The sequence below is a fragment of the Panthera uncia genome, chromosome E1 (genome assembly GCF_023721935.1).
Source record: "Panthera uncia isolate 11264 chromosome E1, Puncia_PCG_1.0, whole genome shotgun sequence".
Lineage (NCBI taxonomy): Eukaryota > Metazoa > Chordata > Mammalia > Carnivora > Felidae > Panthera > Panthera uncia.
In genome coordinates this window covers 13,351,364-13,368,381 of record NC_064814.1, presented here as the reverse complement: position 1 = coordinate 13,368,381, position 17,018 = coordinate 13,351,364, and the positions used below count along the sequence as shown (strand labels likewise).

At 53.8% G+C, this 17,018-nt stretch overlaps 1 protein-coding gene across 1 annotated transcript; it reads left to right on the top strand.

Annotated features, from left to right (window-relative positions):
• Window positions 1-2,106: 2,106 nt before the first annotated feature.
• Window positions 2,107-16,657, top strand: ITGA2B (integrin subunit alpha 2b). The gene is made up of 30 exons (XM_049636268.1): window positions 2,107-2,393; window positions 3,933-4,054; window positions 4,143-4,240; window positions 4,353-4,518; window positions 4,794-4,843; window positions 4,918-4,963; window positions 5,057-5,185; window positions 5,561-5,608; window positions 5,763-5,806; window positions 5,951-6,004; window positions 6,142-6,194; window positions 6,389-6,600; window positions 9,592-9,774; window positions 10,024-10,069; window positions 10,169-10,273; window positions 10,357-10,412; window positions 10,506-10,657; window positions 10,802-10,927; window positions 11,320-11,387; window positions 11,527-11,674; window positions 12,666-12,758; window positions 13,027-13,106; window positions 13,427-13,507; window positions 13,629-13,725; window positions 13,821-13,973; window positions 14,096-14,221; window positions 14,697-14,810; window positions 15,040-15,141; window positions 15,356-15,472; window positions 16,403-16,657. The coding sequence occupies exons 1-30, from the start codon at window positions 2,206-2,208 to the stop codon at window positions 16,457-16,459; spliced, it is 3,114 nt and encodes a 1,037-aa protein (XP_049492225.1). The 5' UTR covers window positions 2,107-2,205; the 3' UTR covers window positions 16,460-16,657.
• Window positions 16,658-17,018: the final 361 nt, after the last annotated feature.

Sequence of the window (17,018 nt, the reverse complement as noted above, 5' to 3'; positions counted from 1 at the left end):
TTCGAGCCCCGCATCGGGCTCTGTGCTGACAGCTCAGAGCCTGGAGCCTGTTTCAGATTCCGTGTCTCCCTCTTTCTCTGACCCTTCCCTGTTCATGCTCTCTCTCTGTCTCAAAAATAAATAAATGTTAAAAATTTTTTTTTAAAAAAATGTGCATAACAGTACTTATTTCATAGGGTTGTTACGAGCAGCAAAGATATAAACGACTTCAGTTAGGCATAATGTTAGTCTACCCTTTCAAGGCATTCTTTACTGTCCCTCCGCTGCAGTTATGTGTGTTCGTGGCCTAATTCTGGGCTAAGTTCTTTAACGATCCCTGACAGTTACCTTTGTATCCCTCATCACTCAGTGCCTTGAGCAGAATAAGTACCCATTAAAGACTTCAGTGGGGTGTGACAATATTGAGCTATGCAGTCAGTATACCGCAGTAATGTAATACCATTTGGTTGAAGACGAGAAGAGGGTAGAAGGTAAGTATAGGACAGTGTTAAGTATTCATTCTAGCAAATGTATGCCTATCGTGAGCTTAGCACTGGGGATTCAGCAGTGAAGAAGATCCAGACTAAAGTTCAAGGAGGTTCCTCAGGGCACCTGGGTGGCTCAGTCGGTTAAGCGTCCGACTTCAGCTCCGGTCATGATCTCATGGTTCATGGGTTCGAGCCCCGCGTTGGGCTCTGTGCTGACAGCTCAGAGCCTGGAGCCTTTTTCGGATTCTGTGTCTCCCTCTCTCTCTGGCCCTCCCCTGTTCATGCTCTGTCTCTCTCTGTCTCAAAAATAAATAAACGTTAAAAAAATTTTTTTTAAGTTCAAGGAGTTTCTAATCTAGTAAGGGAGAAGAATTTGAGCTGTGGGCCAAGGTGGTGAATTACAAGGGGAAGGGAGCTGGAAGGATGGCACATAGTTGGGCAGGATAAGATAGATGGTGGTTAAGTTTGATTAGAAAATATAGAGCAAAAGGAGGACGTGGCAGTCTTCCTTTACCCCTAGCAGATCTTTTGAATTTCCTTCCTGAGAGCCTGCTTTTTTGGGGAAGACCTACAGTGCCAATAAGACTTGGCACTACTCTTCCTGTCATCCAGAGAAAATTGCCTTGCCTTTCTGCTCAAAATATTCCTTCTCTCCACTGTGTGACTCCATGTTTGCATCTTTCCTCCTCAGTGCATGCTTCCATTCAGTCTGTCTGTCAACGACACATACTACACGTTAGGTTCTTGGCTAGGCCCTGGGGCTGCAAAAAGGAACCTTGTTCTCAAGGGAGTCATGGACACAATCCAGTGAATGGACCATGACTAAACAGTGTGATCAGTGCTGTTCCCATGTGTGCCAACTCCAGGGTGCCAGCCTGAGGAGTTGAGGGAGGCGTCCCCTAGGCAGGGAGCCCACTAGAATCAAGTCTTGATTGGACAAGAGCTCTGTCACCCAAGAAAGAGGGAGGGTCTGCCTTCAAATGAATAGCTGGCATATAGTCCCAGAGCCTGTGAGCCAGAATATCCTGGACTCCACTCTTTCCCCATCTCCTTTCCCCTTTGGCCAAGATCCATCGGCCACACATTTCGCCAGCACCAGCTGCACTGCTGTGGCCACATTAAGATGTGGCCTGAGATGGAGGGAGAGTGAAGAAGCTTGCTACACCAATATGGCTGACCAAAGCCCTGGAAGCAGGAAGTGGATAAGTGCCTTATCCAAAAGGGTATAAAAACCTCAGTTCTTATCAGGAGACAGCAGCTTCCTTCCTCCTTCCTCCACCTCTGACCAAGTCGCACTGGGCGATTACAATGTAGACAGTTGTGGGGGATGGGGGAGGAAGGGCTGTAAAACAGTTAGAATGGAGGCGTATGGATCAGTTAGTTCATGATTACCCCAAGCAGATAGGAATGGTAGCTCGGACTAGAATGGTGGTAGTGCAGATGTGAAGACTCAAGAGACATAGTTGAGAGGCAGAACCAACAGGACTTGGTGATAAACTACTCTCAGGAAAAGGGAGGAGTCATGGCTTTCAGCCATTAGCACCCACCCCCAGGGTGGCTTCACCCCCTTTCTGGCAATCCAAGAAACCATATGTATCCAGGGCTTATAGCCCTTTCCTCTGCCCACTGCTCAGCAAGTGAGTTCCAGTTTGATAAGAAAAGCTTTCCGGTGGTAGAGACTGAAAGGAAGAGGAAGAAGCTAGCCCATTCCTGCCTAGGAGGTGGTGGGAGAAGGAAGATGGCCAGAGCTGTGTGTCCACTTCATGCCCTCTGGCTTCTGGAGTGGGTGCAGCTGCTCTTGGGACCCGATGCTGTCCCTCCAGCCTGGGCCTTGAACCTGGACCCAGTGCAGCTCACCTTCTACACAGGCCCCAATGGCAGCCACTTTGGGTTTTCGCTGGACTTCTACAAGGACAGCCGTGGGAGGTGAGCCCGGGAGAAGTTTGGGTGTTGGGAGAGAGAAGGATTCTGTGCCCCCCTCACTACTTCTGTGAACCTCAAGCTCCCCATTTGTGATAGAGGTTGAGCAAAGCGATTTCTAGGCTCTATTCAGACTGAGTTCTTTTTAGGAATACTGGCAGAACTGGCTCAGGTAAGAGTGTCAGGGAGGGGCACCAAAGGGGAGATGGGCACCAAAACTACAGCAAGAACAAAGGCAAAATTTGATGCCTTAATTTTCCCCCCAAGGGTCAGTTGTATGACCTACTCCACCCTCACCCCTTAAAATACATTTATTAAATTGACTTGCAAAACCGCGAAATTGTCTACCCACTCCACCTTGCTTTTCTACTCTATCCACCCCCATCCCCATCAAAAGTATAGATATTTTAAAAAGAAACAATAGAGCATTAATGGTTGGAATTAATCAGCTGTAAAATCAGACTTCCAATATTAGAGTCCTGGTTCCTTGTCTTTACAGTAACTACCCTGCACTAGTTACTTATTGGGTGTAGCAGATGCTGTGATGCTCACCTTCGGGGAGTGGGGATGGCAGATGGCCTTCAAGTATCTGCCTCTTGGGGAATTTTCTCTGCTGAAGAGTCACCTCCCCCCAAGTCAAGTCCCCTTTCCAATGTGGCCTATAACCAATGACTGATCATGAGGAGTGTGGAGCAGGGAGAGAGGTGTAAGGGTCCGATGTTCTCACCTCAACTTGGGATGGTTCTGAAGGGTCCTTGTAGCTCCAGAGCTCCCAAGGTGCTGGCCCGTGACTGTCACTGGACCTGAATCTGCATTTGACTCCTTTCTCTTCCCATTCTTGCTTCTTTCCCTTTGTTTCTACAGATATTGGCTTCATAGGTATTACTTAATAAACATCCTACGAGATGAAAGAAAAAAATTAATACCTTTTTTTTTTTAGTACTTGTTATGTGTTATTTGGCTGGCACCATGCAGAAATGTCCCTCATACATTTATTTCATTTACTTCTCCTGACATTGATTGGTAGGTATTGTCCCCAGTTTATACATGATAGAGCTATTATTTGAACATAGATCTACTAAGGTCCTCAGCAATATCAGTACCTCACTTTAGAGGCGCCCAGTAGCCTCCCTAATTCTTCACCATTGAAACTACTTCTCAGGTCTTAAGCTCTTGGGGGCATGTAAATCCCTGGCTTTCGGTGTGGGGCATAGAGGTGGGGTATATGGAGTTCGGATGATGTGCAAAGTTTAGGATGTGTTTTTCAGAAAGGATAACAAACTCCTCATATTCAAATCAAACCAAACGGTTATAGTACCAGATTTACCTTTAACTCACTAGGTTACTTTAGGCACGTGATTTCTCCCACTGGGAGGCAGTTTGGCCATAAAAGGTTGGGCTCCACGGTCTGTGATATCTCGTTGAGGAAAGATGACCCAGTGCCCTCCAAGGCACACAGCCCTTCCAGGTAGTGCTCTCAGCGCAGGTGACGGGGCGTGTGGTGCCCGGGAATCCGCGCCACACTCACCCAGCTTTCCATCGCAGCGTGGCCATCGTGGTGGGCGCCCCGAGGACCCGGGGCCGCAGCCAGGAGGAGACGGGCGGCGTGTTCCTGTGCCCCTGGAGGACCGAGGGCGGCCAGTGCACCTCGCTGCCCTTCGACCTCAGTGAGTCCTGCTCAAGGAGGCAGAGGGAGGGGTTACAGGGAGCGTGGACAGCCGAGCTTCAGCGCCCCATCCTTCTTGCGCCCTCCAGATGATGAGACCCGACACGTAGGCTCCCAAACCTTCCAAACTTTCAAGGCCGGGCAAGGACTGGGGGCGTCGGTCGTCAGCTGGAACAACAACATTGTGGTGGGCGCCGCGGAACGGGGCACAGAGAGCAGTCGTGGGCAGGGACATGTGGTGGTGGGGGGGGGGGATCCGAATCCCGCCGGTTCCCCACTCTCCTGTGGCCCTGCTCCAGGCCTGCGCCCCCTGGCAGCACTGGAACGCCCTAGAAAAGACAGAGGAGGCTGAGAAGACGCCCGTAGGTGGCTGCTTCGTGGCTCAGCTCCAAACCGGCTACCGCGCGGAGTACTCGCCCTGTCGGGCTAACACCATGAGCCGGGGTTACGTGACAAAGTCCTTTAGTGAGTTCAGCTCTCCGTTTTGTCTCCGTTCCCTCACGGCCACCTAGCTCCCTCCTTCACCTGATACCTCCCAAGCGCCCTCCAAGCCCGGCTTTCAGTCCGGCATCCCGGTGGGCCCAACTCCTGGGCCCAGCTTCTAGCCCCGCCCCGCCTGGCTCAGACTCAAGGCCACGCCTCCATATTAACCCCGTGACCCCGCCCCTACCCCGCCCCAGGCGCCCACGCACAATTCTTGACCCGCCCCTTCGCTGACCCCTCCTCCTTGCCTTCTCTAGTCCAAGACAAGCGCTACTGCGAAGCGGGCTTCAGCTCCGCGGTCACTCAGGCGAGTAGGGAGCATAAGCGGCGTGGGGGCAGCTCCCAAACAGGGCCCCTCTCACCTCCAGGGTTCCCTTTCAGGCTGGAGAGCTGGTGCTTGGGGCCCCTGGCGGCTATTTTTTCTTAGGTACGTGCCCATCCGTACACTTCCCTCCCTCCTCTTGGCCTGGGGAGACCCCAGTCGTCACAGCCCCCACACCCGCTGTCCCTCGCGCCCTAGGTCTCCTGGCGCGAGCTCCTATTGCCGAAATCGTCTCGAGTTACCGCCCAGGCACCCTCTTGTGGAACGTGCCCACCCAGCGCTTCTCCGCAGACTACACCAACCCAGTGTACTTCGACGGCTACCGGGGTAACCCTGGCCCCTCCCTTCTAGACTTCTCATCCCTCTAAGTATCACCGCCCCCTCCGCCGGTCAGGTCCTGCCCCTGCGGGAGCGCCCTCAGACCAACCCCCCTGGCCAACTCCAACCCCAGAGGCATCGAAGGCGCCTCCACTCTCTGCTCCCACAGTTTTCCCGCCGACCGCCCAACTCCCATATGCCCCACCTTGCCTTCCCCGCCCTGGATTCGCTGGGGCGCCTAGGGCAGGTCTTGGCCTCTCGATGGCCTCAGTTTTCCCATCTACGCGATGCAGGGTTTGGGTCTCTGGGTCCCCTTCTTCCTCGCCCTTGGCCTCTCTCCCTGCTTCACCCTCCCAGAAAGAATAATTCGTGTCGTGTCTTCAGGGTACTCGGTGGCCGTGGGCGAGTTCGACGGGGATATCAACACTACAGGCAAGAAACCCATTTAGGGGCAAAGGTTGGGGAGCCCAGCCCGGGGAGGAGCACCTCCACTCCCCGCCACGAAATCTCCCCTGGGTGGCAGAATGGCGGGCGGGAGGTGGGTAGGTTGGAAGGACCTCATTAACTGGGGTCCGGCTTTCCCTAGAGTATGTCTTAGGCGCCCCCACCTGGAGCTGGACCCTGGGAGCGGTGAGTGCCCCCTGTCCCGCCACCGGGCATCCCAAAGCTCTCGGCCCCATTCCTCAGCCTCACAAGCCCCCTACGCACCCCCCCTGCCCTTTCTGCCCTGGAGCGGGAGCAAGAATGATGAGCGCCTGGGCGTTGTCCGTGCAGGTGGAAATTTTGAACTCGGACCACCAGACGCTGCACCGGCTGCACGGAGAGCAGGTGGAAACCGGTCCCGGTGGGGGGTGGCGGACGCTGGGGAACTGGAACCCTAGAATATTCCGCGGAGCGTGGAGGGCAGTGTTAAGAGAAGGTGCCGGCCTGGGGGCAGGAATTAAGTAAGCCTCGTCTTCCTGCAGGTGGCTTCGTATTTCGGGCACTCGGTGGCCGTCACTGATGTCAACGGGGACGGGTGAGGGGCGCCCCATCCCTACGGACTTGAGTCCCCTATTACCAGAGAGGTTGATTGCTCTCGGTCCCCTCCTTTCCTCACCCGTTCCCATGTGACCACCGAGGGGCGCGGAAGGGCGAGAATGAGCGAGATTTGGCCCAGGCCCGCAGCATCCCTCTCACCCACCCCCACGGAACCGCCCGTCTGGCCTGCAGGAGGCACGACCTGCTGGTGGGCGCGCCACTGTACATGGAGAGCCGCGCTGACCGCAAACTGGCCGAGGTGGGGCGTGTGTACTTGTTTCTGCAGCCTCGCGGTCACCACCCACTGGGCGCCCCCAGCGTTCTGCTGACGGGCACACAGCTCTACGGGAGATTCGGCTCCGCCATCGCGCCTCTGGGCGACCTCGACCGGGATGGCTACAATGGTAAGGGAAGAAAGGTGCCCCACTTGCTGCAGAGGGGTTAACAGCCACAACAAAGACTGTGGGTTTAAGAGTTGAAAGAGATCAGTTAGGATTTGTTTGCATTGGTCTAGGCAAGAGATGGTGAGCACTTGGGTGTGGATTTCGGCAGTGGAGTTAGAGACAGGGGTGACTTCACAGATATCCAGAACCTGGACTATTGGGACTTGATGGGTGACTGGATGTGGAGCTAAGAGAGAGCGAGTCATTGGTGGAGAGGGGTATTGGTGCCTTCACTGCCTGTAACTCAGGCCAAGCAGCAGGTCTGGGAAGGTGAAGTGGGAGGCAGAGATCAGCAGCTCAGCGCTGGGCCTGTTTGACCTTGAAGGGCTTGGGAGCAGTAGGCAGACTTCCAGAGAACAGTTGGGTTCCCCATTCCCACCAGAGCGGTCTGAGTGAGAGGCAGAGGCCTGGGGAGGCTGGATGAGGTCCTGGGCACCTGTGAAGTGAGAAGAGGCAGAGGACAAAGCCCTGGGGAGCAAGAGCATTTAGGGGACTCCCAGATGAAGTGAGTCTGGAAAGGAGACAAAGGAGTGTCCAGAGAAGTAGTAGATCCAGGAGATTGGATGGCCCAGAACTCAAAGGAAGAGAGCCCTTTGAGCAGGAGGAAGGGGATCGGTGATTTCAGATGCTGCTGAAAGGCATACTTAGATGGAGCTGGAGAAGTATCCATGGACTTTAGCAAGAAGGTCATTGGTGACAGCGGTAAGAACTGATTCAGGGCCGGGTAGAGAAAAAAGTCAGAATGCCAGGGGGCAAGGGATGAATGGAAGTGAAGAATTGGAAGCAGCCAGTGTAGACAGCTCTTTCAGTTTGTGAAAGGAAAAGAAAGAAAGAGAGAGAAAGAAAGAAAGAAAGAAAGAAAGAAAGAAAGAAAGAAAGAAAAGAAAAGAAAAGAAAAGAAAAGAAAAGAAAAGAAAAGAAAAAGGAGAGTCCTGAAAGGAGATGAGGGTCAAGGGAAGGCTATTTTAATTTCAAAGCATATGGAGTAGGTTGAATGTGGAGGGAATGATATTGTGGGGACACAGGGTGGGGAGGGAAGTGAGCTGGAGGAGGGTCCCTATGATGGGCCACAGAGAAGACCGGGCTGAGATGTTTAGCCTGGTGGCAGGGTAAAGGAAGCCAGAAAAGCGGGTTTGGACTGATAGCACAATAGTTGGGCTGTTTCTCTTTGTGAAGGAAGTGGGGGGCTGGGAACTTGACAGAATGAAGAAGGTTTGAAATAGGCGCTGAGCAAAGTGGGGGAGGGGGCTGAGCAGTGCCCCCTCGGAACAGTTGGGCAGTACCTCCATCTCCACCTTCCTGGTGGTCAGGAATCCCTGGGGCCCAATCTGGTGAGGTCTGGCCAGGTTTGCTGAGGACTGGCAGTGGGGCAAGATGGCTGAGGATATGACAAGGGTGATCGAATGGTCGGAAGGAAGTAAAGAAAGGAAGGTGCTAAAGATCAAGAGAGAATGGACGCCCAGAGTCTGGGCATGAGACTGTGGTCAGAGCGGTCTTATATGGATGAATTCTGTGTAACTCAATCAGAAAAATCAACAGAAAAAAAAAAAAAAAAGAAAGAAAAATCAATAGGTTTTTTATTTTTATTTATTTTTTTTCAACATTTTTTATTTATTTTTGGGACAGAGAGAGACAGAGCATGAACGGGGAAGGGGCAGAGAGAGAGGGAGACACAGAATCGGAAACAGGCTCCAGGCTCCGGGCCATCAGCCCAGAGCCCGACGCGGGGCTCGAACTCACGGACCGCGAGATCGTGACCTGGCTGAAGTCGGACGCTTAACCGACTGCGCCACCCAGGCGCCCCCAATAGGTTTTTTAAAGTTTATTTATTGTGAGACAGAGAAAGCATGGGAGGGAAAGAGAGGGAGAGAGTGAGGGAGAGCGTGAAGGGGGAGGAGCAGAGAGAGAGAGTGTGTGTGTGTGTGTGTGTGAGAGAGAGAGAGAGAGAGAGAGAGAGAGAGAGAGAATCCCAAGCAGGCTCTGCACTTTCAGCGCAAAGCCTGATGGCAGGCTCGAACTCACAAATCATGAGATCATGACCTGAGCACAAGTAGGACCCACTGAGCCACCGGGGCACCCCAATCAGTAGATTTTTAAAAGAAAAAAAAAAAGCTGCATAGAAAACAAAGTCAGAAGACAAAGGAAAGACAGTTACAACATATATAAAAGATCTTAATTCTTGTCACATGTAAATAACTCCTACAAATTAATAAGATTATGATGATTAACAAATACATCTTCAAGAATGATCTTACAAGTGCTTAGTGATGACAAGCCCATAGTGTGGCTCTGAGTTTGCATGGTGGAATTGAAATGGGGTGAAGGTCCCTAGGGGAAGAGGGAGCCATTTCTTCATTGGTCTTGATTATTTACTCTTCTGGGACTCAGTTTTTCCATCTAAAATTAGAATAATAATGCCTGGGGTGCCTGGGTGGCTTGGTTAGTTAAGCATCCAACTCCTGATTCTGGCTCAGGTCATGATCCCATGATTCGTGGGTTCAAGCCCCCCATCAGGCTGTGTGCTGACAGCTCGGAGCCTGCTTGGGATTCTCTCTCTCCCTCTCTTTCTGCCCCTCCCCTGCTTGTTTGTGCTCTTTCTCTCCCTCTCAAAATAAATAAATAAACCTAAAAAAAAAAAAAGTAATTTCTCATAGTCTTTAAAAAATAATGGGAATAACAATGCCTAATTCAGGATTAAATGAAATCATGTCAATAAATTTTCTCAATAGCTATCAAAGGCTGCTACTGTGTTTATAATAATCCTAGTTGATGGGTCTCTTTTGTACTCACTCATAAACTCCTGGAGGGGCAGGACAACTGCTTCCTTGCACCAGACTTTTGTATCCCTCTCACGGTCTCCTGCCCTCTGCCCAGAGAAGGAGCTCAGGGCTGCCTGGATAAGAAACAAAAATTGGAGAAAATTGTAACAAACAGCCCCTCCCTTTCTTCCAGATGTTGCAGTGGCCGCCCCCTACGGGGGTCCCAGTGGTCGGGGCCAAGTGCTGGTGTTCCTGGGTCAGAGTGAGGGGCTTAGCTCACGCCCCTCCCAGATCCTGGACAGCCCCTTCCCCACAGGCTCTGGCTTCGGCTTCTCCCTGCGAGGTGCCACAGACATCGATGACAACGGATACCCAGGTGCCCCTGGAATGCCTCCGGCTAGCCAGGAAGGGCCCTTGGGCATTAGCTGGAGATGCTGAAAAATACAGTCAGGGGTCTCTGCCCCACTGAGCGTCTGACCCCTCTGTGGGGCTGGGAGGCCAGGGGAGGCCAGGCGAGGCCAGGCCAAAACTCAGTGGAGGCAGTGGTGTGGGAAACTCTGGGAAAGAGGTGATGAGCACCCTTGCCCCCTCTGACTGCTGATTCTGACCCCTCCAATATCTATAGACCTACTGGTAGGAGCTTATGGGGCTAACCAGGTGGCTGTGTACAGGTGAGTGCTGGCTCTAGGGGCGTGGTGGCGGAGGGCCCACACCATCAGAGGATACCAGTTCAGGAGGGGATAATGGCAAGCATGCCCCCATCCCACCAGAGCTCAGCCAGTGGTGATGGCCAATGTGCAGCTGCTGGTGCAAGATTCACTGAATCCTGCTGTGAAGAACTGTGTCCTGCCCCAGACCCAGACACCAGTGAGCTGGTGAGGAGACGGAGGGCAGGGCCCAGGCAAGGTGTGGGACCTTGAGGGATCCTAGCCCCTGAGCCCAACTCACATCTTTGCAGCTTTAACATCCAGATGTGTGTAGGAGTCACTGGGCACAGCATTCCTCAGAAGCTGCGTGAGTGTCGTGGTGGGGACAGGAGGGAGGTGGTCCTGGGCTCCCCTGGAGGCTGGCCAGGGAGACTCTGACCCTCCCCGCTCTCCCTGCCAGCCCTACACGCTGAGCTGCAGCTGGACCGGCAGAAGCCTCGCCAGGGCCGGCGGGTGCTACTGCTGAATTCTCAACAGGCGGGCACCACCCTGCATCTGGACCTGGGCGGGAGGCACAGCCCCATCTGCCACTCCACCATGGTCTTCCTCCGGGTACGCCAGGCTGGGGATGGGCCGGGCTGGGTGCGCCAGCCTGTCCGTCCAGCCCCGGGGCACGGGCTGAGCGCTGTGGGTACGGGGGTGGTCAGTGGGACACGTATAGCAGGGTGCACAGTCTGACTCTTGTCCCCTCCCTAGGATGAGGCTGACTTCCGGGACAAGCTGAGCCCCATCGTACTCAGCTTCAATGTGTCCCTGCAGCCCGAGAAGGACGGAATAGCCCCCGAGCTCGTGCTTCATGGGGACACCCATGTCCAGAAGCAGGTGGGGGTGGGCGGAAGCAGGCAAGGGAGGTGCAGGACCCCTGGTCAGGGTTAGGGTTAGTGTCGAAGTCATAATGTGAACCCCGCAATCTTGACGTCACCTCTCATCTGTGCTGTCACGCCAAACCCTAATGAAAAACCTCCAAATCTCAAAATTCCCTACACCCTGACACAGGTCCCAAGTGTTGTTGATGTTACCTCTAAACACTGACAAACGCATGAACCTTGATGTCACCATCCTGACATCGTCCCAAACCCTGATGCAAATCCCCAAGCCCTGACGTCAGCTCCAAACTCCTTTTCATTCTTGGACCTAGTTCCCTAAGTTCCGATGTGACCCTCAAACTTCCCCCACCCCCAGCTCACCCACACATCTTGACATGCCTCTTTTAGACCCGCATCATCCTGGACTGCGGAGAGGATGATCTGTGTGTCCCCCAGCTCCAGCTCACCGCCAACGTGTGAGGAGGCCGTCTGCCCCGTGACACCCCTTCGCTCCCCCTGATACTCTGTCCTCACCCCTTCCCAGATCCTGGGGTGGACCTAGCTTCCTCTGCTTTTTTTTTTTTTTTTTTTTTTGTAACTCCTTTGTCCTCACAGGACGGGCTCCCCACTCCTCATTGGAGCCGACAATGTGCTGGAGCTACAGATGGATGCAGTCAATGAGGGAGAGGGGGCCTACGAGGCCGAGCTGGTTGTGCACCTGCCCCCAGGTACCCACTACATGAGGGCCATCGGCAACACTGAGGTGAGGCCCCACCCAGGGGCATTGCTGGGGACCTGGGAGGTGCAAGAGCCTTGACTCTCATTTTCCACCTGAGACCCCCCCCACCATTTCTCTTATGCATTGCTGTAAAACTGATTTTTTTTTTTTTTTTTTTTTTTTTTTTTTGCTAATGGCATAAAATCCAAGGGCTCTATTATAAAACCCAAACCCCAAATGGCTCAGGTACGAAATGTTAGCAGAAACTTCTGTTAACATTTGGTGGATTTCCTTTCAGTCTTTTTTCTTAGCCTCCACAGACACTTAACATGGGCATGTATTTATTTTTTATCTTGTTGATGTAGTTTCTAACAATGGAAGCATCCTGTATGTAATGTTTTTGTATTTTTATTTCCCCAAATTTCATTAAAAATAATAAGTTGCCCAGGGTGCCTGGCTCATTCAGTTAAGCGACCAACTCTTGATTTGCGCTCAGGTCATGATCTCATGGTTCATGAGTTTGAGCCCTGCATCAGGCTCTATGCTGACTGTGCAGAGCCTGCTTGTGATTCTCTTTCTGCCTCTCTCTCTCTCTCTCAAAAATAAAATAAGTAAACTTAAAAAAAAAAATGATAAGGCGCGGGGCGCCTGGGTGGCTCAGTCGGATAGGTGTCTGACTTCGGCTCGGGTCATGATGTCATGGTTCGTGAGTTCGAGCCCCTCATCAGGCTCTGTGCTGACAGCTTAGAGCCTGAAGCCAGCTTCAGATTCTGTGTCTCACTCTCTCTGTCCTTCCCTCACTTGTGCTCTCTCTTTCTCTCTCTCAAAAGTAAATAAACATTAATAAAATTTAAAAAAAAATGATCAGGTGCTACTGTGAGACACAAGGAAGAACGTGACAGTCCCTCAGACTCCCACCCCAAGGCACCCCTCTCTGCACCCTTGCACACAAGTCTCTTCCAGACTTTCCAAGGGAGCTTAAATATATATGGAATGCTCTGCAACCATCTTCTTTCTTGAAACTACCTTCCTGAAGGGCTTTGAGAGACTCATCTGTAACCAGAAGAAGGAGAATGAGACCAAGGTGGTGCTGTGTGAGCTGGGCAACCCGATGAAGACAAATGCCCAGGTGAGGCACGAGTCGTGGGTGCTGGGTCTGCTCCACCAGAGGCTCATACACAGCCGAGCTTTAGGGGCTGGCTTTGGAGTCATATAGCCCCGGGCTGGAATCCTGGGCCTCACACTCCCTGCGTTCTTGGGTGAGTGACTTTCCCTCTCTGAGTGGGCTTCTGAGATAACGCTGGTGACTTGGAGGATGGAAACTGGAGGCCACGTTCAGGACAAGGCTGCCCAGAGTGGGCATTTGGGCCGTGACTTTGGCCCTCCCTCTCTCTCAGATAGGAATCACGATGTTGGTGAGCGTGGGGGACCTGGAAGAGGCTGGGGAGCATGTGTCCTTCTGGCTGCAGATCAGAAGGTATGGGCAGGGGAGCATTCCTACCCACCACCCTTCCCCTATCTGATCCCGATGCAGAGACCCTGAGATGCTCTCCTTCCAGAAGGGTCCTCTGGGATGCCTGCTCTTCAGACGTCCTTGTTCCCTTTCTTCCCCCAGAGACTTGTTTCTGAGTCTTGGAGCCCTAGAGGAAGTTCTTACCCAGGTCTAGCTTCAGTGTGGCACGCTGCCTGTGGAGTTAGCGCTTCCTGAAGCTTCTGACATTCTGGCCCCGTCCAGAGAGTTCGGATGTTCACTGGGCTGGTGTCCCTGACATGCTTCTCCTGTCCCCTCCCCTCCAGTAAAAATAGCCAGAATCCAAACAGCGAGGCTGTGCTGCTGGACGTACCAGTCCGGGCAAAGGCCCACATGGAACTGCAAGGGTGAGACCAGGGGTAGATCGGGGAGACGGCGGGCAGGAGCCGAAGGTTCAGAGGGCCTGGGGGGAAGCCCTACAGGCAAGTCAGGCGCTCAGGCTCCCCCCGGGGGCTTGGGCCCCTGCAGGAACTCCTTTCCAGCCTCCTTGCTGATGGTGGCGGAAGAAGGCAACGGGGAGAACAGCTCGGACAGCTGGGGCCCCAAAGTTGAGCACACCTATGAGGTACCGAGGACCACCTGGGGCCCAGGCTGGGGTGGGGGGTACCCAGCACTCACTAGGTGCCGAGCTACCTAACATCTGCCGTCACCACCCACCAGCTCCATAACAATGGCCCCAGCACTGTCAGTGGCCTCCACCTCAGCCTTAGCTTTCCCAGCCAGTCCCAGCCCTCTGACCTGCTCTACATCTTGGATATACAGCCTCAGGGGGGGCTTCGATGCTCCCCACAGCCGGCTCCTAACCCCCTCAAGGTGAGAGCCTGGGTGGAAGAAACAGCTGTGGGTGAGGCCCCAGCCCAGCAGCCAGGGCCCCTCTGGGAGGGTGGGGAGATGATCGGTGCTTGGGACCGACTGACGGCTCTTTGCCTCCCCAGCTGGACTGGGGGCTGCCTACCCCCAGCCCTTCCCCCATTTACACGGGGCATCACAAGCGGGACCGCAGACAGGCCCTCCTGCCAGGGTCCAACCAGCCCTCCAGGCTTCAGGATCCAGTTCGCGTGGTGAGCAAGCTCTGTGGTCTGCAGCTGGGGCTTCTTCCCTGGGGCCCAGGGGACAGAGGCTCTGGGAAGCAGGGACAGCGGTTGGCAGTGTGATGTGGGCCTTGGGTGTGCCACCTTGGTCCCACGGAACACTCCAAATGAATATGAAGGGTTGAGCTGGTCTTGTGTCTGGGCCGGGTGGGAATATTTGAATTTTCAAAGGTTCCTGGTACATTAAAGAAAATGGAGAAATGCCAAAGCAGAGTTACAAAAATTCTGGGTATTGAACACTATATGATGACCCACTTCTTCTCGGCCCTTCCTCGCATTTCTGGAACGATGTGAGCAACCCCATTTAGAGACAACGTCAGACGCTTGAATCTGAGGCCCTTCCTGAGAGGGAGCCTGGAGCTCCCTGCCCCCCTGCCCCTCTCTGTTGTTGGGTCCTTGGGGTGAGGGGTCAGAGGGTCTGGGAGCTAATGACTCATCCCCTTAGAGCTGCGACTCAGTGCCCTGTACAGTGGTGCAGTGTGAGCTACAAGAGATGGCACGAGGGCAGAGGGCCATGGTCACGGTGCTGGCCTTCCTGTGGCTGCCCAGCCTCCAGCAGGTGGGGGCAGATGCTGGAGGGCGGGGCTTTCTGGCGGTGGGGACCAAGTTTGTTCTGGGGAGAGATAGGGCATGGGGGGGTGGTGGTGAAGAGAGAGGGAAGGCAAGGCTTATTTTCGAGGAGCCAGGCTTAGGCCAAGGGCAGGACTCCAAGGTAGCGGGGAGGCTGGGGCCAGGACTCCTACAACCAATAGACTCATGTAAATGGCTTTCACCCCCACCCCATTCAGAGGCCACTGGATCAGTTCGTGCTAAAGTCAAAAGCTTGGTTCAACGTCTCCTCCCTTCCTTACTCTGTGCCCGCCCTCAGCCTGCCCAGTGGAGAATTTGCGGTGAGTATAGACCCATGGTGGCAGGGGACAGGAGCCCTGCAGGACCCACTGTCTTCCCAAGTGTCTGCACCTTGCAGGATGGGGGCGGGACACCCCTGGGTCCGAGGAGCGGCACAGGTAGGTGGCTGGCTCAGAGATGCGCATCCCACAAGTTTGAGTCTTTGGGAAAGACAGGTGTTAGGGTGACTGAGAAGACACATGGGTTTGCCCTCAGGTCGAGACGCAGCTGCTTCGTGTCTTGGAGGAGAGAGACATTCCAATCTGGTGGGTGCTGTTAGGCGTATTGGGCGGCCTGCTGTTGCTCATGGTCCTGGTCCTGGCCATGTGGAAGGTAAGTCCTGAAGGGAGAGTGGGGTCCCCAGGAGGGCACACAGTTGGCCCTGCCCTACCTCACAGGGAGGCAGAGAGAGATGGTGACTTCGGGTCCATTCACATCTCTACCATTAGAGTCTCATTCTCCAGAGGACCTCTTCCAGGGCACAGACCTCTGGAAGAGGTGGCCCCTGAAATCCTAAGGCCTTTTCAGTCTGTTCCCCTCTGACAGGAAGAGTCACAGGGAGTGAGTCCTGCCTTCAGGAATTCCCTGGCTGCTGAGGAAGACAGGGCTCACCTCCTCCTGACTCTGTCCTTCCCCCTGACTGAGGTGGGAGACCCGGGAGGCCCTGGTGGGTCACTTCCTCCTCTGTGCCAGGAGGGCTGTTCTCAAACTCGCTCAAGTGTTCAAGCTCTGGGAAGCCATGGTACGTTTAGGGAAAATCATGCGTTAAGACTTAAAATCATCAAATACATATTGTGTGCTAGAGTCACAGAGAGATACACAATCGCCAATATTTAAGAAAAAGTCAAGAGTGGGGGTGCTTGGGTGGCTCAGTCAGTTGAGTGTCTGACTCTTGATTTCGGCTCAGGTCATGAGGTCACAGTTTGTGGGAATGAGCCCCATGTCAGGCTCTGAGCTAACAGCGCAGAGCCTTCTTGAGATTCTCTCTCTCTCTCTCTCTCTGCCTGCCCCCCTCAAAATAAATAAATAAACCTTAAAAGAAAGGATAAAACGTCAAGGGAAAAAAAAACAAAAAAGCAACTCATTACGTGTATTCTCTCTGAGTGGGGACGGCGGCCATCTGTGTTGGCAGTGGGATCCGATTCTGTGCTGGTCCAGGGAAGGACCTCGTGCCTGGCTGCTTTCTAGAATTCTTCCTCAACTGCTGCTCTGGGGCCCACCCATCATCTTTACACCCTGTCCCCGGCCCCTGTGCGCCCCCAGGTTGGCTTCTTCAAGCGTGTTCGGCCACCACTAGAAGAAGATGAAGAGGAGGAGTGAAGGGGCAGCGTCGCTGTGTCCTGGGAGTGTCCTGGGAGGAAGGCGGCAGGCGTGCCCGCCCCTCCCCTTCTTCAGGGTGCACCCCCAGCTCTATGGGTTGGAGCTGTCCCCTAGACACCCGATATTCTCCCCTCCAATGAGAGCTGGCTACTCCCTTCCCCGCTGGCAAATAAAGAGGCTGAGCCCCAACCCCCAGCACACTGTCTCCTCTTGGCTCAGTGAAGAGAAGGGCACCGGGCATGAGGTGATGTTTGGAGTGAGGGGCCGGGGCTGGCAGAAGGGTGAGTGGAGAGTGTCTCTGCCAGGCAAAGGTGGCATATTATCATCTTTGCGGAATGCCTGGAAGTGGAGAGTGGGGTGGAACAGGGGAGAAAGGGTGACAGAGCTTCTAGGTGATACTGGAGAAAGATGGGATGTCTGAGGGTGGCTGGGTGGCGTGAAGATTGGGGTCATCGGAGAAGGCAGGCTGGTCTCTGGTGGACAGCTTTAAACAGTATTTTTTTTTTTTTTTTGAGGGCTAAGCCTCAAGTTGACCTGAGATTGGGAACATAACATGCTC